The sequence below is a fragment of the Neomonachus schauinslandi genome, chromosome 9, assembly GCF_002201575.2.
Source record: "Neomonachus schauinslandi chromosome 9, ASM220157v2, whole genome shotgun sequence".
NCBI lineage: Eukaryota > Metazoa > Chordata > Mammalia > Carnivora > Phocidae > Neomonachus > Neomonachus schauinslandi.
In genome coordinates this window covers 9144414-9172275 of record NC_058411.1, presented here as the reverse complement: position 1 = coordinate 9172275, position 27862 = coordinate 9144414, and the positions used below count along the sequence as shown (strand labels likewise).

General features: G+C 49.8%; 1 protein-coding gene across 1 annotated transcript in view; it reads right to left on the bottom strand.

Moving 5' to 3' along the window:
• Positions 1-27862, bottom strand: part of CLMN (calmin) — a 45851-nt gene that overhangs the window by 8499 nt on the left and 9490 nt on the right. Inside the window, exons 2-9 of the mRNA XM_021679676.2 lie at positions 26088-26149; positions 21220-21315; positions 18570-18653; positions 13513-13605; positions 10996-11186; positions 8986-9179; positions 7215-7297; positions 1781-3439 (exon numbers count right to left, since the gene is read on the bottom strand). Coding sequence (XP_021535351.2) covers positions 1781-3439; positions 7215-7297; positions 8986-9179; positions 10996-11186; positions 13513-13605; positions 18570-18653; positions 21220-21315; positions 26088-26149 — 2462 coding nt within the window. The remainder of the gene's footprint in view (positions 1-1780; positions 3440-7214; positions 7298-8985; positions 9180-10995; positions 11187-13512; positions 13606-18569; positions 18654-21219; positions 21316-26087; positions 26150-27862) is intronic.

The following is a 27862-nucleotide window of genomic DNA, read 5'->3' as shown; positions in this document are numbered from 1 at the left end:
AACTTAGTCTTTCTTCCTGTTACCTACTCAGTCCCCTTTCTTTTGTCCTAAAAGATCTTCTGTCCCTTAACAGTGCTGAGAATTGCTGTGGCTGTTGTCATGGTCCCCCAACCTGGGGACCCCAAGACGTGATCTGAGGGCCATATCTACCCCGCTGGATCTTGGGGTCCCCTGCTGGAAGAGCCTGTTTGGCTGGGCTGGCTTCCAGCAAGTCGGTAGACAGCAGGTGGGAGGGGGCGGGGGCCCGGGACTGGGTTCTTCTTTCTGGGGGCAAAAGGGGCAGATGGCCAGCGGGTCATGGCACCTGCAAAGCTACCCCACCCTCTTCTCCATCCAAAGACGGACAGAGCATTGGTCCTGCCACACTGACTTCTAGGCCGCCACTGTCTGAGAATTCTGCTCCACCCAGTGCGTTCTCTGGGGGTTGGCGAACCCATCAGACCAAGCCACCACTTCCGGCCTATCTAAATCCTACATGTCTTTTTTTTTTTTTTTTAAGATTTTATTTATTTATTTTAGAGAGAGATAGAGAAAGAGAGAACAAGCAGGCAGAGAGGGAGAGGAAGAGGAAGAAGCAGACTCACTGCTGAGCAGGGAGCCCAACGCAGGGCTTGATCCCAGGACCCCAGCTGGGATCATGACCTGAGCCGGAGGCAGACACTTAACCGACTGAGCTACCCAGGAGCCCCTAAATCCTACATGTCTTTTAAGGCTACTGAGAGTGTCCCTTGCTCTTGCAGCCCTCCAGGTGCAAGGATTTCTCATTGCCCTGAACACCTTCAGCCCCTCCCTCAGGCTTGACTCTCCCCTGCTGTGAGCCAGAGCATCCTCTTGATCTTGGTGTTTGAATTTACTCTAAGGTGTTCACCTTACACCCCCAAGCCATCATGCAATCCAGCCACCTTTGTTTCTCCACTGCAAGCCTTGCCAGGCTGCTCTCCAGAGTCCGAAGATTCATACACAAATAAATGCTCACTCTTCTGCTGGGAGGGAAAATCACAACCCACCACACCAGGCTAGTGGAAGGGTAGAGAGCTGTCACGTGTGACGGTGGGCTATCAAGGAGAAAGCAACTGTTCTGCCTGGGGAGATGCTGGGAAGGCTCCTGGGAGGACGTGTCATTGGCACTGGGCTTTGCAGGGGCGTCAGCGTTTGCCAAGTGAAGCACGAGGTGGGTGGAGCAGAATGTGGCATGCCAGAGAACCAGGGGGAAGCTGGCTTGGCTGGAGGGGAGCGAAGGAGGAGGTCGAGCTGCTGGGCCAGGCAGACGGGAACACCAAGTGGTGGCTAAGTGTGCGCCCGGCTGCTAGAACTCAGAAGTGCGTGTCCCCCACTTCTAAGCACAGGAGCCAGATAACTGTATCAACAGGCAACCTTCAAAAATCAAGGCCAGAGTCAAATGTGAGCTCACTGGTTTGCTCAGGCTGCTGCAGGAGGCGGGGCTAAGACTCGCAGAGTGTGCACGAGATGTAGCTACGAGTAGCACGGACAGTGATTACTGCTACTACTACCCTGGCCCTCAAACATGACCTCATTCCATCCTCTTGGCCCCCTTGTGGGGAGGGCCAGGGCTGCGGGGAGGCAGGGAGGCACCCGAGGTACAAAATTTCAGGAGTGCCGAAGGGTGCCAGCCCTGTCCTTGCCCGAACCCGAGTGAGTGCCGCCTTAAATTCTGGCCCCGGGCTGCCTGCGAGGGAAGCTTCTGCTTCCCTATTTTATGGAGGGAGAAGAGCAGCACCCCCGTGCAGGGCCCAGGGTTCCCAAACCCACGATCAAGTACCTGCTGGCTCTCCACAGAGGAACTGTCTGCGGCCTCCCCTTGCTGGTGGTCCTCTGGTGGGGATGGGTCAGTGGGTTCCAAGGCTGGTCTGGCATTCTCCGCACGCCCCTCGGGACAAGGCGCCGCAGGGTCGCTGGCCTCGGGGACGTCCTCGCCCAGCCCCGAGAAGCTGCAGGTGCTCCAAGACACCTTGACCTCCTCGGCTTCGTCCCTGGCCCCCACATCACGCAGATAGCCCTCCGGCTCCTCAAGATCCAGGGCTTCGTTTTTCAAATCCTCTGCGCCCTCCGCATAAGCCTCCAAAACCTCAGCCAGGGGCACCTCGTAGTGCGGGTAGTAGAATAGGTCGTGGGGAATGACAGAGACCTTGGACAGCGGCGGGGAGGGCCTGAAGTCCAGGCCCTCCTCACTGCGACTGCGCAGGGTCTCCAGGCTGACGCTGTTGCTCGGCGGCTCAGAGGGCACCTCTCCTTCCGGCCCCTGTGGCCCCGCAGGCTCCCCTTTGTCCTCGCCCCGATGGCAGTGCGCGGACTTACGCTTGGGCTTCTCGTACACCTCTGGCTTCTTATCCGCAGGCGCCTGCCCTGGAGCCAGAGAATAGCCGTGGTCTTCTTGCCTGGGGTCCTTGTGAGGTTCAAGCTTGTTGGGCCTCTCTGGGGACTCATCCGAATCTTTCCTCTGGTGCGCCGATTTACTTCTCCTCTTCCCCGGTTTCTCAGCCTGATCCTCCAAAACCTCATCCTCCACTGGTTTTTTCTCATGAGGCGAAGGAACCTCCTTGAAAGTCTGGCTGGTCGAGGCAAAATCGATTAGGTCGTTGCTAAATTTAGAGGCCTTTAAAGGAATGCCTTCAAAATAGTCTTCCTTACCCATAGCTTCTACGGTCAGCAGCTCGACCTTGATCTCCAAGGAATCGGCCATAACAGTGTTGTCCCCGAGATGTGAAAGGGGACGACTCTCCTCCCCGGGGCTGGCTGCACCCTCCGGCTCCCCGTTCCAGGAGGGAGAACCCTGGGCAGTCTGTGAATGATTGATCTTACCTTCCACCAAAGAGATGTCACCTGGGGACTCATCAGAGGCTGCTTCTGAAATCTTTGGAGCCTCCTGTTTCGGCTTTTCCTCGGCAGTCTCAATTGCCAGGCTGTACCCACCCTGCTTCAGCAATGAGTCCTTTGTCCCTCTCGGGCTCCCTTCAAAGCGAAGGTCTTGGCTGTAGAAAGGGTCCTTACTGCAGGAAGCGTCCTTGTAGGTGTCAGCCTCAAAGTGCACAGTTTTCTTGATTGGCAAAGAGTTGGACCTCCGGCTGTCCGTTTTGGATGATAAAATGGAAGATTCTGGAGATGGGTCGTTGGCGCTGCTGGCCTTACCTGGGACCCCTTGGAGGGCCTGGTCGACGATCTGGTGCGTGAATTCAGTGGAGCTGTCTGACAGTGCATAGCTGGACACACCACTGGGGAAGCATTCTTTCATACTCTCGGGCTTGTCACAGACAAAGACTTTGGAGGGTGGTGGTTGGCTGGCTTCATGGTTAATGGTGTAGGCCCGCTCCCCGTTTTCAGTCAGAAGGAAGACTGTGCTCTCCTGTTCAGAAGGAGTTTCTTTGATGCGGACAAAGGTGGATTCGATAGGGGCTTCTTTATCGGAATCCATGAAATCCTCCTGCAAAGAAACATAGGGCAACACAAAATCAGAGGAGTGTTGAAGTACGATGTATATTCCCCTCTCATAAACCAAAAACCAATGTGGAAAAAGCCACTTCAGAACTAATGCCAAGTGTTCTAATTAAGAGATACAGATGGTTGCTCCTGCTGAAATGTGAAAACACCAGATAAATTAAAAATGTGTTTTTAAAAGCTGTGGATGCAAAGAAATCTCAATGAACTGAACTCTAGAGAATGATGAGCCCTTCCTAAGTGAGTGTCAGCTACTTCAGACTGGCAGGCCATTGCCTAGTCTGAGTATGGATAGGAGAGCGAACCTACCCAAGCTTAAGAAAGATTAGCCGAATCTTTATTGATTGCATGGGCAAGTGTGAGAGATTAAATATGGAAGGGCCCCAAATGCAAAACCAGTTGTCTTCATATACTAATTCTCCCACACTGGGACTTCTGTTAAGTAAGAGCAGCTGAGAGCAGGGCTGAAAAGCAGAGAGCAATCTTGGTGGTATTGCAATGCTAGGCTCCCAGTGTACTGGTGGAGAGAGTAGACTGACCTCATCCTAAAATCATTTGAAACGAGGCAGTTGACATTAAATAAAACTGCAGTGCAGCTGTTATCGACTCCTGGGAAGGTCAAAACAATCAGCTCCTCAATCAGGTCCTAGTTTGGAAAAAGGCTACATTCTCCGGGATAAAAAATATTGGCTATCTCAATCTCTACTATCCTTTCATATACCAGGTCTGGCATAAAATAAAACATTTTAAGACATAGAGAAGCAGGAAAATGAGACCCATAATCAAGAGAAACAACAATCATTAGAAGTAGACTCAAATATGACCCAGGGTTAGCACTAGCAAATAAAAGACTACAGAAGTAACCAAGACTATAAGAAATACAAAGGTAACTTTCCAGGCTGAAGGGAAATGACCACAGACAGAAGCATGGATCTGAAGGAGGGAATGAAAAGTACCCCAAATGGTAAATATATGGGCAATATAAAAGATTATTTAAAAACTTTTCTTAAAAAGTCTCCTGACTATTTAAAGCAATAATAATAACAAAGCACTGGAGGTTAAAACACATATAGAAGTAAAATAAATGACAATAATAGCAAAAAGGAACAGAGAAGAGAATGGAATTACGTTGTTACATACATAAAAATGCATACACTATGCATTTTACTTAAAGCAGTATAACAAATCAAGGTAGACTAAAGTAGGTTCAGATGAATATTATAATCCCTATTTGAAGCTACTGCAAAGATAAAACAAGGAGATGTGGCCGAAAAGCCAATGGAGGAGATAAAATGGAAATAAAAATAATCAATAATCAAAAAAAAAAAAAGAAAAAGGAAGGAAGGACAAAGGATCACAGAACAGATAGGACCAATGAAAAACAAAATCAGGATGGTAGATTAAATCTATGTCAATAGTTGAGAAATACACTAAGAAGATGATGCACTAATTCTTGTCAGAATGGATAAAAAACAAGACCTAACTGTATACTGTTTACAAGAGACTTTCTTTAAATATAAGCACACATACCCTGGAAGGAAAAGATGGAAAAAGATACATCATGTAAACACTCATCATAAGAAAGCTGGTATGGTCATATTCCTATCAGACAAAGTATACTTTGAGACAAAGACTGAAACTGCAGAAAAATACAACAATTGAGACATCGGGAAGATATGACAGTCCTAAATGTGTATGCATTTATAGCATAGCGTCAACATCAGAAAGTGAAAACTAACAGAACTAAGAGGAGAAACACATCCACAACCACTAAGTTGGAGATTTTTAACATTTTCCCCTCACACTAAATGATAGGGAAAGTAGAAAAAAAATCAGTAGGTGTACAGAATACTAGAGGAGCATATTAACCAACTTGATCTAATCAGTATTTTAAAAATGTCAATTCTTTCACTGCCTAAGACACATTCTTTCCAAGTGTATGTGATCCATTTACCCAAATAAAACCTTATGTTGGGCCATAAAGCTAGGCACGGTGTGTGGCACATGGCTGACCAGGGCTTACCAAAGGTTTGGTAAAATGAACTAAATTCAGCTGAATTGTTAAGAACAGTTGAGTGGGTGTCTAGATTAGCTGGGACTTCCCATCTGTATTTCCTTGAGGAGGTATATGGTCAGTTCTGCAATGATGCACTGTGTTCTGTGATTCAGGACCACTGTTTCCAGGTAGCCTATCTCATTCAATCTCTCTCCTCCCAGCCCCAGTCTCTGACCCCAGCGCTGGGGAGGTCCAAGTGTCAGATCTGCCGAATCCTGGTTATGACCTTGACTCACTCAGATACCGTAAGATTCAGTTGATTTCAAACTCTGCCTACAGCTTAAGAGCTCAGGGCTAATAAAGGCCCTTGTGCTTAGCGTCTCAGAATTTAGTGATGGGCAGAGAAAACTGAATTACAAAACAATCATAATCACCACCCTTTGCTGAGCATCAACTGTCGTGGCAGGCAGAAGACTGGGTACTTGACATCATCGATTTATTCTTCACACAACACTGAAATGTGGGTAGTATTTCCATTTCACAGATGATACATATCAGAGATGTTAAGTAAGCAGCTCAGGGTCACACAGCTTTAAGTGGCAGAACTGCCATTCCAGCCCAGAGAATTCTGCTTTTAAAGCACCCTGGGAAGTGATCTATGGTGTAGGGACAGACAGGAAACACACACACACACACACACACACACACAGAGGAAGGGAATAGAATGAAAGCCACAGCATAGGAGGACCCCATCTGGCTCTTCAGAGCCACACAGAATGGGGCCTCAGTTTCAGCCACATGTTGTAAGGGATCTAAGAGCCAGAACTGAGGAGTCACAGAGACCTGGGGTCTCTCGGTAGCTGTGATCCTGGGGTGGTTTTTAAGCTTCTCTGACCGTCCGTATCTTCATCTATAACACAAGGATAATGACGTGGAGCCATGTTGGACTGGAGGGGCAGTCAGCCTGGAGATACACAGGGCGCTTACCTGACCAGCCTCCAGCTCCAAGGGCAGCTCCTCTCCCCCTGTGAGCATTAGCTCTTCATGCTAATTTTGCTTCTGTCTAGTACTTACCACTATCTGAACGTCTAGAATGTGTTTGCTCACTTGTTAACTGTTTTGTCTATTAGAACAAAGCTCTATGAGGTCAGGGACCTCATCCATCCAGCTTACTGCTGAGTCCCCCTGAGCAAGTGGCAGGTGTTTGGTAAATTACCAATGAATTCAATAGAGATCTACTGTTACATTGTTGCTATCACTATTATCATCTCAAGGTTGGGCACAGGGTGGGTGCAAGTTCAGTGGAGCCGTGACAACTTCTGAAAGGTCTGATTCTGGTCCAAGTACAGTCTGGGATTCTGAAAATAAGAGGGCGAGCTTCTGAATGGTCATTGTCTTTTATCATTTTGCACACTTTGATAAAATCTGGTAAACTGCCCAAATGTTCCATTGGACACCTAGAGGATCAGGTAGCCCATCCATATGACAAGCGAGCATCTTTGACAATCTCAATGAAGTCTGGTATGGGAAAATATTTGCAAGAGATATGGCTGGCCAACTTGCCATCCTGCTTTTAAATGTAAAGCACCTTATCTATGATTCTGAAATTAAAATGTGCCAAGGCAATGCTCAAGGGATCTGAGATCTGGTTTTGATTATTACTGCTTGTTGCACGGAGCAACACGGCCCGAACCCCAGCTTTGTGTGATGGCTGGCAGATGGAAATGTACACTTTCTGCATTAAAGGTAAGGGAAACAAACATACGGCTTCCAACTCCGGGAAATGTTCCAGAAACTGTGCCACGTAAGTCACGATAGACTGCTCATCTGGCGTGTCAACCATGATGTCTGTCAAGAGAGACACAGGAGTTAGAAGGATGAGGAACACGTGATTTTTAAACAGGTCAAGGGCTGCTTGATGGTGAAGAGTCCCACAGACCTTTGATGTTTTTTCTCTTTGTTTTGTATTTGAGGAAATTTAGACCCAGAGGGGATGAATCACTTGACTACAGTCTCACATCTGGCTGATGAAGAGTGGAGCTGGGATGCAGAATCCAGAATTCCTCATTCCCAAGGCTGTTCATTATTCCCTGCTGAATACCCTTCCACCCCCCCACCCCCCCAGGAGCAGCCAGCTCACTGCCGGCCCCATCAGCTAGTCTGCTGATCAGGACCCTTCTTCACTGCTGGAGGGAGTCCCATATCAGCCCAAGCCACGTGGAAAGCAGTCGGACAGATAGCCAAGCACCCTAAAAACGTGTGCAGTTTCCCACTCTGGTATTCCACGGATGGCCTCTGGTCCCGGAGGACATCATGTGGGATGCACACTGAGCTTTCCAGTAAGATGGCCACTGCATGTTGTATAGAAACGTAACTGTTTCCAAAACAACCTCGGTGTCCACCAGGGGTAGGAGACCTAAGTGAATTTTGGTATGCCCATGAGATGGGCCATTGTGCAGCCATTAAAAATATGTAACAAAGACATGAGAGCAACAGGCTCAGTGCTGCTGTTGTAATTACAATGCTAAGTCAAAAAAGCAAAAGACAGACAGGAGATGGGGAAGAAGAGCACAGGTATCACGATGGGCACTGAGCAGTGTACAGGATTGCCAATCACTAGATCGTACACCTGAAACTAATACGACACTGTATGGTAACCATACTGGAATTAAAATAAAAAACTTAACTGGGGCTCCTGGGTGGCTCAGTCGTTAAGCGTCTGCCTTTGGCTCAGGTCATGATCCCGGCATCCTGGGATCGAGCCCTGCATCGGGCTCCCTGCTCTGCAGGAAGCCTGCTTCTCCCTCTCCCACTCCCCCTGCTTGTGTTCCCTCTCTCACTGTGTCTCTCTCTGTCAAATAACTAAAATCTTTAAAAAAATAAAATAAAATAAAAAACTTAATTAAAAAAAGTAAAATACAAAACCACAGCTGACCCTTGAGCGACGCGGGTTTGAACTGGGCAGGTCCACTCATACGATTTTTTTTTTTTTTTCAAAAAATACGGTACAGTCCTGTAAGTGTATTTTCTCTTCCTTATGCTTTTCTTATTAATGTTTTTGTTTCTCTTACTTTACTGTAAGAACACAGTGTATAATACATATAACATACACACAGAATGTGTTAATTAACTTCATGTTACCGGTAAGGCTTCTAGTCAAAAGTAGGCTACTGGTAGTTAAGTTTCTAGGGGGGGGGCAGAAGTTATACGTGGATTTCCAAGTGCGGTGGGCGGTCAGCACCCCTAACCCCTGCGTTGCTCAAGGGTCAACTATATAGGTGCACCAATGATCTCAATTATGTAAAAAAAAATGTCATGAGATGCACAGATCACTGGTGCACCAATGATCTCAATGACGTAAAAAAACTGTCATGAGATGCATAGACAAATACTAAGGGGTAGGGATATAGGAAATATAAACATGTCTCCATTAGATTTTTCTGTATTTTCCAAATTTTTCTACATGCACAGCATGTTCCCTATGTCACCAAAATTATTAACAAGCAAGCAAGAGAAAGAGAGAGAATGAGCGCTACCTTCCGGCTCCAGGAGCCTGGGGATGTGAAGGGCCTCGTGCGCGATGCTGAAAGCCTTCTCTAGGTTCTCCCGCATGGAGTCTTCCAGGGCCTGCTTCATGTCAACCAGGCTGGGGTCGATGGCCTTGATCACGGCCAGGAAGGCCATCCCACTTCTCCAGCTGCCCGCAAAGTCCTGCACCGCCACACCATACCTGCAGCAAAGTGGCCACGGCGGCCACGCCACGGGTCAGGAAGCGCACGCCCCTCCCCAGGGAGGAGCCCATACGCGGCAGGCTTGCTGGCCCTGAGCTGCCGACTCGCAAGGCCCTGGGTCCCGGGAGAGCGGTGCCAAACCACCCAGATCTCCATTTCCAAAGAAACAGAATAATGTCAGAATAATCTAGAATCATAGAACAGAAAGGTGTAATTTGCGCCCAGAGGCAGATAGGAGCTTATGCTCCCAGATTCCCAGACACACAAAGGAGCGACTCTCCACACCGTGCACGTCGCAGTGAGGGTCAAAACCCAAGGTCACATCCTGGCCGGCCCTTGTGCGTTCCCAGGGCTGTGGCCCCGCTGAGGCAAGCCCCGTATCTTCTCTGGCCCTCAAGCTCCTCAGTTGTAAAATGAGGACTGTCTCACTACGACCTCTTGGTGGCTATTGGGGGGAAGTGTTAGGTTTTGCCCACGTGCACACACAAGCCACCAACTAAGTGGCCGCCAATGTCATTATTCGTATCGATAGCCTTAACAATTTACAAGTGAGGGACAAAGATACATAATCCTGCCAGGCACTAATTTCCTTTAGGATCCATCCCCAGAGACGTCACCCATCTTCCAACTATGGTCGCTGACCTCCCTGAAAAGACAGTTTTATTTAGAAATCGCTTGAGATTCCTCAGAAGCTGGAAAAGCAGGTGCAGAGACCTCCGATACCTTTGTCCAGCTTCCCTCATGCCTCCTCTGTCAGCTGAGCGTATCGCCAAAAGCAGGACCCTGACATTGGCGGGTGACTACTGAGCCACAGACCTCGTCCGGATTTCTCCACTGGCATTCCCGTGGGGGTGGTGTAGGGTACCACGCCACTCGGTCAAGTACAGACCTGCAGCCGCCGCCACGAGGGAGATACTGAATCGGTCCACCATCCCCCGGACACATCTTCTCCTTGACGGTTGCCCTACCTCCTGGCACTGAGCTCTCTTTCGGTTGATTTATTTTTAAACCACATCTGAGGGGTGTTTACATTCATCAACTCTACCATGCTCGACCCTTTGGTCCAAACCCAAAGAGCCAACTCTCTCCCCTCTTCTTTTATCTTTCATTTCCATAGAGCAGGGAGGAGGGACCCGATGAGTAAGTGCTTATTAAGTGCTGGGACCGTGCAAGGCGCTTTCACGAGCTTGCTTCACTTAATCCTGACCGTCCCGGAAGGCAGCCAAGAATAAGTTACCATCCTGTGATGTGCTGGGAAGGCCCCCCGTCTGTGCGCCGCAGAGCTGGGTGGCCCCGCGGTGGTGTGGCTCTCATCACACGTGGCCTAACTTTCCAGCCATCCTGGCCCACGGCCCACAGGTCCCAGGGGCTGTCATCTGGCTGCCAGTAAAAGACCTGACACAAAATTGCAGAGAGCCCTGGCCTGCCGGCGTGGACTCACCCAGCAGCCCGGGACCTTTGCTCTGAGTCACCTATCTCCGTTTTGGAAAGGCTGGACCTAACTGAGCACGATACAGCCTTTATTGTTCCTAGTGTTTAAGTGGGTACAGACTCTGAAAGATCCCCTGAAGCTTGCCAATGAATATGTACCTGTTAGGAGGATCCAAGCCCCTTTGATTTGTATTCCAATCTTCCTATCGGTTTTCTGCAAACCAAACATTCTGCAAACACAGCTCTGCGTGTGCAGAGACTGAAAATGTACAGTGCTGTCTGCTCTCAGAGCCTCTAGGGAGCGACAGGCGCATAACTTAATACATGCTGGTGCCCCCTTCTTCTGCCCCACCCCACCCAGGGAAGCCCCCCGCCACGGCTTACTTTCTTGTCTTCCTCTGCACCCATGCCAGCAGGGTCCGGATAGCCTTCCTCTGATCTTTCACGGATATCGCCAGGCTCCTCTCTGCGGTGGGTGTGGGCGGGAAGGAAGAGTCTGAGTCCGTGCCCCCCGAGCCAGGTGACAGGCTGGAAGATGGAGACTTCCTGCTGAGATTGCCCGTGAGCTCCTTAATCTGGAGGGAAAATGGCATTTCAGGCCCCGGAGAGAGTCCCAGGGCAAACCCTTCTCGGACCCCAGGCCACAAGGAGCCTGGCTGGACGGACCAGCTCATGCACAATTGGTTCTCTACATAAGGAGAAGCCACTTCCTAAAGTACCCATGATGGCCAGACTGTTTTATGTGGCTTGCGGTGCATGCAGACACTTCCCAGGGAAGCTCATCTCTTCCTGGAGTCTCTCTCTTGGTACTTTGGCCATGCACGCCTGCAAGGTCTTCCTGACCTGCTTCCGCTTACCCCTTTCCCCTCATGGCCTATCAGCCCTAGGATGCATGATACTGTTTCGAGCCCCATGCCTATGTTCATCCCGGTCCTGCTGCCTAGATGTTCCTTTCCTCCATCACCAAATTCTTGGCTACTCTAAATAGGGCCCCTATCATGCAACTCTTGCAAGAAATACAGAACCCCAGGCTCTTCCCCAGACCTACAGAATCAGAATCTGCATTTCAACACCTTCTCCAGGCCATCTGTATGCACAGCAAAGTCTAACGTACTCCTACTCATCCTTCAAAACCCAGCTCTGGCATCACTTCCTCCAGACAGTTTTCCTCACTCCCTTCCCACTCTGAGACAGTTGCTCCTGCTCAGCATTCTAACAACACTCTGCTCATACCTTGATCAGAACCTGCACCACACGGCTCTATAACATGGGACTGCCTTGTCTGAGGTCCCAGAGTGTCATGAGGGCAGGACTTTGTGTGTGCAGAGCCTGGCACATAGGAGAAACTCGATAGACATTTACTGAATGAATGAATGAAGATCGGGGGTAGATTTAAGGCCTTGACTTTGGACACATTTTCAGGATGTTTCCAGCATTGATCGGAGAGCTTAGTAAGAGACATTAGTAACTGAAGCCTGTATGTAACACTGTACAGTTGACAAAGGGCTTTCCCACATAGCTGACCACTGTTCCCATTTCACAGATGTGGAAACTGAGGCTCAGAGAGACAGTGTTTGTTTCTTTAAGTTCAAGGCTCACACGGAACTGGGTCCGTAAACCTTGTTTGTGCACATTCCTCTCAGCAACACAAGCATTGAGACAAGAGCCCCGGCAAATCACCTCTGGGCAGGTCACTGTTACTCTTGGCAGGGCAATTCAATTACGAGCCACGACTTCCTATTTCAGAAGAGGGGATTTTAGAGGACAAAACGTCAGCTTACTCCCTCCTATTCGGGGGCAAGAACTTGAGCTTGTTTTTTGTTTTTTTAAAAATTTTTTATTGTTATGTTAATCACCATAAATTACATCATTAGTTTTTGATGTAGTGTTCCATGATTCATTGTTTGTGCATAACACCCAGTGCTCCATGCAGAACGTGCCCTCCCCAATACCCATCACCAGGCTAACCCACCCCCCCGCCCCCCTCCCCTCTAGAACCCTCAATTTGTTTTTCAGAGTCCATCGTCTCTCATGGTTCGTCTCCCCCTCCGAATCCCCCCCTTCATTCTTCCCCTCCTGCTATCTTCTTCTTTTTTTTTTTTTCTTAACGTATATTGCATTATTTGTTTCAGAGGTACAGGTCTGTGATTCAACAGTCTTGTACAATTCACAGCGCTCACCATAGTACACACCCTCCCCAGTGTCTATCACCCAGCCACCCCATCCCTCCCACTGCCCGCCTCCAGCAACTCTCAGTTTGTTTCCTGAGATTAAGAATTCCTCATATCAGTGAGGTCATATGATACATGTCTTTCTCTGATTGACTTATTTCGCGAACTTGAGCTTGTTTTAAATGCCGCCTTCAGACTCCAACCATGGATCCTGTCCTTCCCTATAAAATCCGCGTTTCCAAATACAGGCTGAAGTCGCCAAGGGTGGAGAGCAGAGTCTCACCTCTCACGCATGCCCCTTCCCACAGCCATCTTTCAGACCGGCTCCTTAACGGTCTGCTATGCGCCAGTCATGTTTGGGAAGTAACTCCAAACTCAATTTTTGGTTAGCAGTATTTCCCCAGTTCTCATAACACTTTACAATAAAATGATTTTCTGAATATGTAACTCTCGATGTCCCAAGGGGAGGGCTCTACCCTTCTGGAGAACGGAGCTCACGTCCCTATTAAAATCACAGGGACCCACATCGTCAGCAACCAGATGGCCTCTGGTTCTTCTTCTTTTTCTTTTTTTTTTTTTTTGGCCTCTGGTTCTTTTTCAAGACACAGGAAAGTCACAATCTGTCAGAAACAAGATCTCACAGTCTCCCCCGACGTGGCCCTCCCTCTGTTCTGAGGGCACTAAGCAGGCTCAAGGAGATCATTACTGTGCGTCACAGAAATCACTTTACCTGGAAGAAGAGGATTATGTTCCATATCAGCCCAAGAACCAAAGAGGGGTTGCCATCTGCTATTTCTGCTGCGTCGATGCTAACCAGTTTTACCTGGAAAGAAGCAATTTATGAGCTTAACACGGGGCGTTCAAGAAGGTTGCAACCTGTGAGTTTCGGATGCCCTCGTGGGCCTGTCGCTCTTTCTCATCTGTATCATTCAGTGCTGCCCAAGGCCACCTCAGGGACCCCCACGTGCAAAAACATATGCAAATGAGTTTAATAAACGTGTCCATAGTACTTACAGGGGTAGACGCTATTCTAAGCAACTTGTAAGGAGTAACTCAGTTTGACCTCACAACAACCCCACGATGTAGGTACTTCTATTATCCCCATGTGTCAGGTGAGGAAATCTCACTGAGGCCAAATGTAACGTGCCTGGGACACGCAGCCAGGAAAGGTCTTGGTCATTCTTTTCGAGGCGAGGTGGTAAGTGCCGGCTGGTCTGTTTGTATACTACACTACCACCACCAAACCTCCAGGCTCAACACGGTTTTGGACAAACGCAGAGCACCAACATCAGCAATCTTGGACCACCAACGGATAAGACAGTTATCCACTGCTAAGTAGAAATAGCATGTTTCGGGGACGCCTGGGTGGCTCAGTCGGTTGAGCTACAACTCTTCATTTCTGCTCAGGTCATGATCTCAGGGTCGTGAGATCAAGCCCCGTGTCAGGCTCCTCACTGGGTGTGGAGTCTGCTCAAGATTCTCTCTCCCTCAGCCCCCTCATCCCCTCCCTGCCTCTCTCTCTCTCTTCCCTCTCTCTGGAAAAAAAAAGAAAGAAAGAGTGTGTTGGAATAAGGCTTATACCCTGAGTGTCTGCATCATTACCAAATATCCTGGTTAAAACGCATCTATTATAGAAACCCTTAGGGGAACTAACCTATTTATTTCACTATGTTCTGACCGCAGGGTGATGCTTTTGGTGAATCCCAAAGGCAGGTTTTCAAAGTGTGTTCCCTGGGCCAGGGACAACAGCGTCACCTGCAATTTGGTTAGAATGCAAATTCTCTCCTCGTCCTCCTGAATCAGGAAGTCCGAGAACAGGGCCCAGCCACCTGCACTTGAACCAGCACTCCAGGCGATTCTGACACACACTCAGGTTTGAGGACATCGCTTTAAACTGCGAACAGAATCTGAGTGCACAGATCAGGCGTCTGCACACTTCTTCTGTTAAGGGTGGGAGATAACCACAAGGGTTTGCAGGCCACACCGGCCTCTGACACATTTGCTTCTTCTTTCTTCCCAACTCCTCTACAAAAGTAAAAACCATTCTTTGGGGGCAGAGAGGAGAAATAAAGTCAGTCAAGGTCTCCTGCAAAATTCCGCCAGGGGACGCTGGAAAGCAAGCACGGGGAGAGCGTTCTCACACAAATACTCCTCTCTCCCCTTGCCCCAGGGCCTTTTACAACTGTTCACCTGGGTCTCAGATCCTACCAGCGGGTCAGGGGTTTCTGACAACCGCAGGCGGTAGGGCCAGGCTTTCCTAAAGGGGGAAGGACCCCCGAGGTCTCGGGCTCAGGTCTGTCTCACAGAGAGTATATAACTTAAGCAGCACGAGCTCATCACGGGCAGGCTGGAGCCAGGAAGGAAGATGTCAATGTGGTGAATAAAACAGCGGATGAAATTCAGGTCCAGTATTCCCTGCATGCTTGTCAGGGGCAGCCCCGTCCCACGGGATGAGTCGCTGGCCACACACGGCCTGCTATCTCCTGACCCCTCTGCTCTGACAGCCCCCTCCATGCGGCGGCTCCCTGCACTCACCCCTGTGCAGGGGATCAAAGCGGTCTCCGGGCCTGTCTCGGCCTTCACTCCCACCTCGAGGAAGCCAAGCGCGGCCCTCTGAGCTGAGCTTTATGGGAAACCCTCCCAAGCCAGAAAATGCCAGAGCAGCCTTGTCGGGAGACACTGAGTAGGCTGGTGGACCAGCCTCGGAGGGTGACAGAGGTCAAGCCTTCCTGCCTTAGCTGTGGGCTTGCCCGGGCCTACCTGCGCGGCCGGCCACCCCGGCTGCCCCCTGCAGGCCACTAAGGGATCATGGCTCCCCAGGATGCCCCTGGTGCGACGCGCGGCTTGCCAGCCACATGAGGCCTCTTCCGCCGGACTCTAAGCTCCCTGAAGGCGCAGATGTGCTTCTCATGCAGCTGTGTGTCCCATCGCTGAGCACAAACCCAGGCCCACAGAAGACACTTGCTCAATGAGCCCTGAAGGGCCACTGGGGCAGACCCACCATCTCCATTGCCTATATTCCAGGCCCATCAACGTGGGCAACTGACAGGGCAGGAACGTGCTTAGGGGTCGACCAGCAGGAAGGAAGAGCAATGACTCTCCCAGGCAGTCACTCCAAGGCTCTCAGTTATGACAAAAACCACGCCCCTTTGGGAATGGGGGAGACACTGCTCAGAAGAGCCATGCCCAGCGCTGCCTTCCAGGAGCTGAGGTGCAGGGGGGGCAGGGTGCCCTCGCCCAGGGCCAGCACTTGGCTGGCCTCCACCGGGCCGGGCACACTCCATCCTCAGCAAGGTTCTGGGCTTTTACCACTTTCATTTTACAGATGTGGGAACCGAGGCTCGGAGAGTCTGCCGAATTTTCCCGGGTTGGAAGCCCGGCAGGTGTGCCCCAGGACCCATGCTCTGAGCCACCCCACGAGCGCGGACACCAAGGTGAGGCCAACGCCACAGACAGGCCAGCCGTTTTCATGAGAATGTGATGTGCTTTTTATGAAAACAGCTTGGGGGCGCCTGGGTGGCTCAGTCGTTAAGCGTCTGCCTTCGGCTCAGGTCATGATCCTAGGGTCCTGGGATCCAGCCCCGCATCCGGCTCCCTGCTCGGCGGGAAGCCTGCTTCTCCCTCTCCCACTCCCCCTGCTTGTGTTCCCTCTCTCGCTGTGTCTCTCTCTGTCAAATAAATAAATAAAATCTTAAAAAAAATAAAACAAACAAACAAACAAACAAAAAAACAGCTTGGGGCACCTGGGAGGCTCAGTCGGTTGAGCGTCTGACTCTTGATTTCGGCTCAGGTCATGATCTCAGGGTCGTGAGATCGAGCCCCGTGTCAGGTTCTGTGCTCAGTGGGGAGTCTGCTTGTGTTTCTCTCTCTCTCCCTCTGCCCTTCCCCAGAACTCGTGTGCACTCTTTCTCTCTCTAAAATAAGTAAGTCTTCAAAAAAAAAAAACAGCTTTATTGAGATATAACTCACATTCTATTCCATTCACCCATTGAAGGTATATCAGTCAATGGTTTTTGGCGTATTGATGGATATACACGCCTGTCACCACAATTTTAGAACATTTTTGTCACCTCAAAAAGAGACCCTGTACCCTTTAACTATCACCCCCCTTGCTACAACCTTAAGCAGCCATGAATCTATTTTCTGTCTTTTTAATTTTTTTAAAGATTTTATTTATTTGACAGAGAGAGAGAGAGCACAAGCAGGGGAAGTGGCAGACAAAGGGAGACACAGAGGGAGAGGCAGGCTCCTCGATGAGCAGGCAGCCAGATGCCATGCGGGGCTCGATCCCAGGACCCCGGGATCATGACCTGAGCCAAAGGCAGACGCTTAACCGACTGAGCCACCCAGGCGCCTCTATTTTCTGTCTTGAAAGATTTCTCAGTGTTGGACTTTTCATAGGGATGGAATCAAAGAGTAATGTCCTTTGTGTCTGACTTCCTTCACATGGCATAATGGTTTCAAGATTCAACCATGCTGTACTTCATTCTTTTTCATGGGTGAATAATATTCCATGGTGTGGACAGGCCCCATTTTGTTCATCCACTCATCTGCTCATAGACACTTGGGTTGTCTCTGCTTTTTTTTTTTTTTTTAAATATTTATTTATTAGAGAAAGAGCGAGAGAGAGAGAATAGGGGGGTGGAAGGGGCAGGGGGAAAGAATTCCAAGCAGACTCCACACTGAGCGTGGAGCCTGACTCGGGGCTCAATCCCAAGACCCTGAGCTGAAATCAAGAGTCGGCCGCTTAACCAACTGAGCCCCCCAGGTGCCCCGAGTTGCCCCCACCGTTTGGCTGCTGTTAATGATGCTGGTGTAAAGTATACTGTGCTTTTTAGCTGCCACCATCTGAAATCACTCCTGTATCTGGAGCTTTCCCCACAGTATGGGAGGTGGAGCCCACCTCCTTCTTCAAAAGCTGAAAATGCTTTCCCTCCCCCATGGCAGCAGGGATGTGGGCGGGATCCAGGCACGGCGGCCCAGGCCTTTGAACCTGAATGTGGGACACTAAGAGTTCATTCCAGGGGCTGTGGTGGGGGCAGGAATGTCCTCTCACTCACAGGCAGTGGGTCATGTGCACATGGGTCCTTACATTGTGGGGAGGCAGGCTCTGCAATGGTCCTGGCGCCTCGCATCCCTAGACTGCCTGACTCCTCAGTCTAGCGAGGCATTCTGTGTGCTACTCAGCATCCCTTCAACAAATTCCTTTCCCTGCTAAGGTCAGCTTCCATTGCTTACCATTAAGAACCCCAAGCTTGAAGTTTTATTGCACGTGCAGACACATTGGGCAAGCTGCGGGCTTTCTATCCAGGTTAACTGATGAAGCTTTAATGGAAGAGGAGCTCTGGAAATTTCATCCCTCCAGGACTGTCCCTCCCCACTTTCGAAGGACATGAAGCAGAGCTCAAAACACAGAAAAAGCTAACTTCAATCTAGAGAGTTCCTTGCTAAGAGAAAGTGTCCCATTGTGGCACGTTCGGGGCACCACGCTTCAAAGGGATAAAGAAGGAAATGTGAAATGCTAAGGGCCAGAGAGCCAGCCTGCCGCTCTGCCCTTCCCACGGCCGGGTGTCCAGCGGAGATGGCATCGGATGGACAGGGCGCGGTGGGCAGGGAGGCAGGGACCATCTCTCCAGCTGAAGGATGACCGGAGGGAGTCCCATTACGTTTAAACTGAAATTTTGCCATTTTAGCAGGGTCCCCTTTTCACGCTTCGCCTGTGACCGGCACTCGTCCTTCTCGTCACAAGAAAAGCTTGTGTTAACAAGATGTGTTTCAAATACTTACATTGCTATCTTCCAAAAACTTAAGTGCTTTCGCTATGTTGTTCAACCGGAAAATACGATGGGATGAGGATTTGTATTCGTGCAACTGTAACACAGAACAGAGCAAACAAGAAGTGAATCCAACAGAGGCGCTCCAGGCGCAGGGGTGCTGTGGGGCGGGCCTTTGTCTTTACCTCTTTCTCATTAATCCCAAGAGAAAGTTAGGGGCTCGCAGCTGAAACCCACCCCTTATTTATGGTCCTTGGGACTTAAGTCACTCGAGTTGGTGAATGGGGGGACCCAGGCAGGTTAAACAGGGGACAGATTTGTCAAATTGTTCTCTCTGACCCGGCTCCTGGCTTTGATATTCCTCCCCCTCCCGAGACCTCCAGGGACGCGTTCTCCTCGCCACGCTGATGGTTTTGACAGGCAGGGAGCAGCAGCTGGGGCGTCCCCACAGCTGCTAAATCATCCGGCAAGTCCCTCCTGCCAACAGCAGATGTTTCTGTTTTCTGCCAGGAGCCTTGTGGACGGTTGTCCCAGGTCGGAGAGAGAAGCAGACAGACAGACAGGCAGGGAGAGAGAGACTGAGACAGAGAGAGAGATGGAGACACAGAGAGACAGAAAGAGAAAGATGGAGAGAGAGAGAGAGACAAGAGACAGACACAGAGAGATGGAGACAGCGAGAGAGAGATACACTTGCAGAAGCTACAACTCTGACAATGGTAGTTGAATATCGCAAGGAAGCTCCTCCTGATCTGAAGCTCACAGAATGGGGGGTCTACATTACACGGCAAACCAGTGGGTGTCAGCTCTACCAGCTGAGAACTGCCAGCCAGACTAGTGGGCAGGCAAAGGCCTGTTCTTGGCTGGGCTCCAGAATCAAAGACCCCCAACAGAGGCCCACCAAGGACATGGTATCTATCAACCAGTGGCCTGACCACCAGGTGGGAGCTTGTGTCGCTGGGATCACAGAACAAGGAAGCAGGATACACTTTTTCAGGAAGCCTATGGGGACTGTGCTGCTGGCTCATTATCAGCCCCAGGGAACCAAATACTGTCAGCTAAGGAACCAAATACTGTTTTTACCACAGTGGGTCCACCATTTGTGAGAGTTCGTTATGAGACTCTGCACAGCCCCCCTGGAGCAGTGAACAGGAATCTCCCATTTTGCTTTTGGGACGCGAAGATGGGAACGGTTAAGGGGCATGACGAGATTCCAGCTACATTAGATCTGAAAGCAGGATGGGCTCTTGACTTTAAACCTACAATTAAAAATAGATCTCGAGAGGTCCACAATGGCCAAGCTATGGGCTGGCAGTTGTGACCCATGGCAGCACCTTCGCCTGAGCCACAATGGGGCACGGAGGCCACATCAAACACTAGACTCTAGAGTGTGGCTTCTCAACATCAACACCATGGGCATTTTGACCAGGTCACTGTGCCCCCTCAGGGGACATCTGGCAACGTCAAGTGACATTTTTGGCTGTCACATGTGGGAGTGCTACTAGCATCCAGTGGGTAGAGACCAAGGCTGCTGTTACAGATCCTGCAATGCCCAGGACAGCCTCCACGACAAAGAACTATGGATCCAAAATGTCAACAGTGTTGGGGTTGAGAAGCCCTGCTCTGGGAAGGGGAGAGAGACGACCAACCTGTGCACAGCAGACATACACAACATGGAGACGTAGGGGGAGATCCAAAGTGGAAGGAGCCTCCAGCTCAGCTGGTGCAGCTCAGTGTGGTCGCCCCTTATATGTGGTTTCACTTTCTGCGACTGCAGTCAACTGTGGTCCAGAAGCAGACGACCCTCCTTCTGACATGTGGTCAGAGGGTCATAGTGGCCTCATGCTACATCACGTGCCAACGTCACTCCCCTCACTTCCTCTCACCACGTGGGCTTGATATCATGTCACATCATCACAAGAAGAGGGGTGAGGACAGGACAGTGAGGCATTTTGAGAGAGGGAGAGTCCACATTCACATAGTTTATTTATTTTTAATTTAATTTTTTCACATTCACAAATTTTTATGACTGTATACGGTGATATAATTGTTCTATTTTATTATTAGTCATCCTTGTTAATTCTCTTACTGCACCTAATTTCTAAATTAAACTTCATCACGGGGACGTGTATATAGAAAAAAACATAGCATAGACATGGTTCAGTACTGTCTGCAGTTTCAGGCTCCGCTGGGGGTCTTGGCACGTATGCTCCACAGATAAGGGGGAATGACTAGACTTATGAGAAGGTTCTAGAAGCCAGCAGTTGTAGTTTTAGCCTCAGGTGGATAATGGAATCTGGTTGGCAAGCTGCCTTTCTCCTCAATCTTCCTGATTCTTGGCTATTGTTCTAGTTAATATAATGGCTGGAGAGCTAAAGTTTAATGATCTAGTTTCAATCTTTAACAGACTCCTGGAAAACACTGAGCATTTATTTATTTACCTACTAAAGTATATTTACTTTAAAAAAAAAAAAGGATACTGCTTAGTTATACATGATTATATCACTCTTGGTCCCCAAGAAAGGAATGTCACCCTTCTAAGTTTCTCGTCACAAGATCACGCGTGGCCCGATATGGGTACATACGTGTAGGTGTGTACTGAACAGAAACCAGCAGTGGTTTCCTTTGCATCTTCTGTCTCCCTGACCCTTCTGTGACATACGTACCAGATTTCGCCCAGACAGGACTTCTAACAAAGCCATTAGGATTTTGCCATCTTGTATATCAATGAATAAATCTTTAACTTCTAGAGGTGGGTTGCACTGTGGAAGAAGGGGAAGAAAGAAGCTGATTAGTGGCCTGTGTAGTCCATCAAACTGTGCCCGAGCTGCAGGTCTCCCCCAGGAGGAGACCTGCATACATCCAGATCTGTCTACAGGCAGCCCCTGGCAGGGGCGGGGGGAAACGCCCAGGCAGAAAGTGTGCTGATGAGCCGTGGAGGAGACTCGGCACCAAAGGGCCAATCACACTCCAGGGTCCTGGAGATCCCTGGGACCCTGAGATCTGAGACCCCCCCCCCCACAAATTACATTACATCCACACTTCTCCCTAAGGGGAGAAAGAAAAGGCATGTCTCAATTACAGCCCTCCATAGAATAAAATGATTCCAGCAGGACTCCCAGGAAATTACCTAGTATAAGCCCTTTCCTTTAGATTTGGGGAAACTGAGGCTCAAAGAGGCTAGGCGACACACCCAGTGTTTGGTCAGATCAGCTCTCTCGTACCATCAGTCCTGTTTCTTCATCAGGACACACTGGCAGCCCACGGGCGCTGTCCAGACCCACACCACGATGGCATGACCCTGGGTCAGTGACCCTCTGGGCCTCAGTGCTGATTGTCAGCAGGGATTCCCCGCCTCCCACACTGCTCCATCTCCGTATGTGACCGACCCGACATGCCAGCTGACACTTCATCACTATTCGGTCCAACTCTGGAGGGACCCTTGGCAGAGGGAGCCAGGAAGGTGGCCAATGTGTGGCTCAGTTGTGGCAAGGAGGGGCTGGATGGACAGACTGACTGCTGGCCGAGGAGGAGAATCCTCTCCCCCCACCAAGTTTGTAGGCCCGTTAGGGACTCAAAGGTTGGGAGGCCGATTTATCCATAGATGTTCTATTGTATATTTATATGTTTAGCTACAAAAGTAATCCATGCTCATTATTACAAATCAAGCTAATTAAAATTGTATAAAAAAGTTAATCAGCATTCTGAACGCCAGTCCCTCGGTTCCTCCACAAAAGCCAGATTTCTGGATAACCAGTGTTATCTCAAGATGCACCTTTTGCCTGTTCCACTAAGAATCAAGGGAGTTAGACCTACCCGAGTTCAAATCCAGGCCCTACCCTCAACAGGCACTGGGCCTTGGGCATTTTCCTTAACCTCCCTGGGCCCGAGGGTCCTGGTCTGCAAGGTCTCAGAGCATTGGGGCTAAAATGAGATGAGATCGTTCAGGGAAAGCGCCTGGAATTGCACCTGCCTTCCCAGATCAGTGCATCAGTAAACCAGCCCAGGAAGTGACTTCTTTCCTGCAGAGTCTTCGGGTACTCTCTGTAGAAAGGCATTTCAGCCAGGGGGTGTATGTCCCACGGCCGTAAGTGGTAAAAAGATGTCCTTCGCCCCTACCTCTGCACAGGGAACAGCCCTGAATCACTCTCTCTCCTCCCCTTACTGGCTTCTCTTTCTGGGTTTCCTGGGTCAACTCCAGTGCACCTCAGCACCTGCCTCTCCCTGGGGGAAGAGGCAACTCGGCTCCCATGATCTGCAGCGTGAAGGAGGCCTGGGTGGGAAAAGCTGGAGGCTGCCCGGGGTTTCTTCTCTGGGCCTGGATGCAGAGAGATCGACTGTCTAGGTGACCTGTGTCCACCAGGAGTCTGGCTGGACGTGTGGCCTGGAGCTCCCGGGGCTGCCTGGAACCTGTCAGTCAGATGCTCCAGCACACGGATCTCCAGACTGTGTTTCCTGGAACCCTAGACTGGAGCAGAGCAGCTTCAGGGTGTCCTATGGGGACCCAGGGGTGCTGAGAAGGAGTCTGATCCCCCACAGCCCCCTTTGATCAGAGAGGCTCAGCTCTTACTGGCCTTTCGGGTTTGAAGTAACACTTTGCCTGAAGAAAGGTTGCTGTTGACCAAACCAGCTTGGTAATAGCTCCTTCGATGCCGGATGATTAGAACTTACTGTGCAGAATCTTAGGGAACGGGCTCCAGACATGTGCACTTGTAATACGCCCTCACCCCAGCATGAATTCTCAGTTTACCTTTTGGTAGTGGGGCTTTTGGCTACATTGGAACAGGTGGGCTCTGCTCCTGCATACAATGAATGGGGTGTTCATATAGGAGACAGGATTGGGAGAGGGAGGGGGTGGCAGATGTAAACCAGCCAGAGACTCAGGGGTCCGAGGAGAGTCTCGGAAACACGGAGGAGCTGTGGTCAGGGCACCCTTTCCCTCCGGGAAGGCCTCCTTCCTGTGAAAGCTTTGGAGGGTCCGTGTGTTCTTTTTTTATGAAGGAAGGTGGCATTTCCTTACCCCTTATACGAGACCCCTGACCCCCTGTTAGTCCAAATACAGGCCAATTCTCCCACAGGTGCACAGAAAAGGGATCTGCTTCTAGGGCAACAGTGCCTTTGAACCAAAAGGCAAATTATTTTCTTTGCAAACCCCCACAGCTCCCTGGGCACATTCCACTCAGAACATGACGGCATCAGGTTACCAAGCCTCTCACGGAGATGTTATTCCTGCTAACTCGAGGCAGAAAAACGTGATGCCCGAACAAAACACCCCCTGATAGATGGACTAACAAAATTCCCAGGTACCAGCCCCGGCCGTGGCCAAGCCTTGCTTGGGCATTGAACCCGGAGAGTAATTTCCACCGACAGTGTCTGGAAGAGCCTCAGGAGCAGCAAATGGGGCCTTGGCCAGAGTCCATGCGGCGGGGCGGCAGCGGGAGACGTTGAACCTGCTCCAGCGAAAACACGGCTGGGGCCCCAAATGTTCCACGGGCTTCATGGGATCGGTATGGCCGAGTAAACAGCACCCCCAGGGCTTTCTTCATGATCTAACTCCTTTGGTAAATGAAGGAATTTTTCCAGAAGCCCGAGACTCTGTAAATATCTCTGACAGCCTTCAAATTGTAGTTAAGCCCAAGTCCCTGAGCGGTTCCCAGGTTTCCTTGACATGAAAGGTTGGTCTTGAAAGTCTCCAGGTTGGAAACATGGCTGTTAATTTCACCCTGTTTATTAGGCATCGGTTTCAGGTGCTATCTGATTTATTCTCAGAGCGGGGCGACCCACCTGCCCCAAAGAAGGGACAGAGGGGCCTTGGCCAAGGAGGCCATCCCTGATCCCACAGGCACAAACAGGGGCTCCCTGAGGCTGGTGAGTGAGTACACGGCTATTTGCTACATTACCCTCTCTCCTTTTCTGTATTTATTTTTCAATTAAAAAAAAGAAAGAAAAAAAGAAAGATCTGCCATGGCTACACTCCATCCACCAGGAGGAATTTCCAGCTACCCTGACCCACATCAGGCATTAATTTAGGAGTTCCACGAACTCAGATTGGGGGAACGGTTTTCCTTTTTTCCAAAAATAACACTTCGCTTTATGAGCCCTGCCGAAAATGCAGCAAGAGTCAAAACAACTGGCAAGTGATTTATAACGCTGTATCCCGGGCAGTTCGGGAGCCCTCCTGGGTCCAAGGGACCCCATTGTGCAGGTGCGGAATAGAGGTGTGGGTGGTCAGGGGCTGCTTGGGGAAATATTGCCGGCCCCAAGGCAAATGGCAGAAATTAGAATTTTGGTCAAGAGCTGCCCTTCCAAGGAGCCACAATTATTTTCTTGGCAATCTCAGAGATTTCCTCTATGACCCCTTCTTCTGGGTTAATGCTATGGGCAGTGAGTGGTTGGTTTTATACCTTCTAGAAGGACAGGAGAGAAGAAAATCCACACACCTAACCTCACTAAAGTGGGAGACTTGAACACTAGCAGCTTTATAAGGAAATGTGTGGTGGGCTGCATCTATTGGGGGGACCACAAAGTGGAATTTAAGAAGAAATGATGGGAGGGAAATGAAGCCTGATGAACCAGCTGACTTCTAAAGAGAAAAATCATCTCTCCTCCCCCTGCCCGTGGCAAGGTAGAATGTTCCCCGTCTTGGGGGCTAACTGGTGTGAGTGGAGGGCTTGGAGGGCTCAGATTTCTGCTCGCTCCAGGCTGGGCTGTTTATCCACTCTGCAACCCATCCTCTCCTCTGCTGCTCATCCTTCTGTCTGCTTCTCAGGAGCCGGGTCAGCCGCTTTCATTTTATGGTGAGTGTGCGTAAGAAGCCTGCAGACAAAAATGCAATTCCAAATTGCCTGGTCCCAGAGTGTCAGAAAGAAAGAAAAGCGGGGAGAAGAAGTTGAATACACAGGAGAAGCCACTGGAAGAACTTCCTTCTTGGTTGCAGGAAAACCCTTTTGGTCTCAAAGCCTCTTCCCTCACTGGTAACAGGAGGCGTAATGAGGGTTGTCATGGGGATTGAAGATGTGTGATGCACCCAAAGGGGCAGGTAATATCATTGGTCAGTAGCAACGTTCTGTGATTAACAAGAGAATCTGGCTTTGTTAAAAGGTGTTGAGTTCTTGCATAACTCAATCCGAATACCTACAAATGGTTCTCACATGGAGAGTCCCCTGCCATCCCCCCAGGACTGGAAGCCCAGCCCTATCCCCCCACGGGTCCCTGTGTCCGCGGAAGCATTTGGAGTGTTCAACAATGAATGTCTTCTAATATTTGCTCACTGATTCCTTTTTAAAGATAGACCCTCTCCTTCCCCACCTGGACTGATCACCGCATGAGGGCAGAACCCTTTCTTAACATCCATGTTCCCAACACAGAGCTGGGCACTTGGCAATGGAATGTACTCAGTGGATGTTTAAATGAATGCATGAAAAAAGTAACAGCCGAAACACTGAGCTACCCCGTCCCCCTCGCCACACTCCTGCATTGCACACTGCTACGGGCGAATCGATCACTTAACAAAAACCCAAGTGCCCCCGCTTACCTTCTCTAGATGTAGATTTACCCATCGTGTAAAGGTCCTCTTCTGCACATTTTCCCTCTCGACTGAAAACAAAGAAATGCCATTAGCTGGGTGAAACGGAATACATGCAAAATGCTGCTCTCCTCTTCCCCAGGGGGATTCCAGGTGGGTGGCAGACAGACCCCGGCGGGTCCCCTGTATTAAGCGAAGCCCTTCCCAGAACGGGGTCCACAACGGCTTGCGCGGCACCTAGAATCCATTTTCCCCAGCCCAACCCCACAGCCTCTTAATGACAATAAATAACCATGAATTCAGACACACAGAACAACGTGTTCTTTCCGATAGGAAAACGGGGGCACCTGCCCAACATCACACAATCAGTAAGGTTATTCCCATCTTACAGATGAAGAAACGGAGGGACAAACAGCTAATACGCAGCCAAGCTGGGACTTGGGAGCTGGATTCCGTGCATTTCCTGCTGGCTCCTGAGCTCTGCGGCATTAGCTGGCTTGGTGCCCTGGGACCCGGACCACGGGTGGTGCCAGTGCCTGGGTCGGTGTGCTCACTGGCCTGTGGCAGCAGCCCCCCACCCCACCCCGAAGCTCAGGCTGCTCCGCCCCTCAGGAAGCTTCCCTGAAATGTCTGAGCCAGATGACTCCTGAATTACTAAGTCCTGGATTTCAACATATTGGAAGAACATATCACATATGCTTAAAACCATTCCACATTTCTTTAGCAATAAGAAAATGGGAGGCAATTTATCTCCTGGGGGAGCCAAGGGGCTACGGTTTTCTGTAACGACTATGGTTCTTTTTCCCTCTCAGCCTCATTATTAGGTAGATAGTGGTGCCCATAAATCAAATTTTAATATTACGGCTTTCAATCTTTTTAATTGAAGAGCCGGCAGACAGTAATTATGCACTTAACTGCTTTTTTCTCATTTTCCTCCTTTTCTGTAAGGAAAGGTCACTTAGTAAGCAGGCGTAGGAATTAAAGATCTAGTTCCAGTAAACTGTGTTTTGTGGGTAGAAGAGGAGGAAAGGAAAAGAAGTTGATAGAAATGTGGGAGGAGGGAGCAGGGCCTTTGCTGAGGGCCATGAGCTACAGAAGCTCGGAGCTTTCCAGAAGACTGGAGAGCGCCCTGCTGCCAACCCCACTTGGGACTTTCTGCTTCTGCAGTGTTTGCCATAGTATGGGTGTCCCGTAGCTCAGCGGCCACCCCTCTGTGGATGGCACTTGGCAGTTTCCGGTGTTTCACGGTCACAAGCAGTATGGCAGGGCGCATCCTTGTGTAAGTGCCCTGCTGAGTGGTTCTTTGTGCACAAACGTATGAATATATGTCTCATGCCCGACAACTGAAAGTGGAACTGCAGGGTCTTAGTGGTAGGCACATTTAAAATTTTAATAGCTACTTCAAAATTGCCCTCCCAAAAGGCTGCCCCGGTTTATACGTTCACCCCCACCTGTCTTTAAACAAGTTTATGGGATTGTAAAGTATTTACACACACATTCAAACACTCAGGCTGGTTTCTCCATATGGCTTCAGAGAGAGCGAAGTACATCCCTGAAACAGAAGTGCATTCAGTGAAAGCCTGAGAGAACCTGGTTTGGACTGTCGGTTTAACTATGCGTGCGGAAGGGTACAAAAGAGGAAGTGGGTGTCTGTTAGTCTATATATGCCTCATGTATCCATCCAGCCACCCATCTGTCTGTCCATCCATCCATCCAACCATCCATCTATCCTTCCACCCAACCATGTATCCATCCATCCACGCACTCATCCATGCACCCATGCA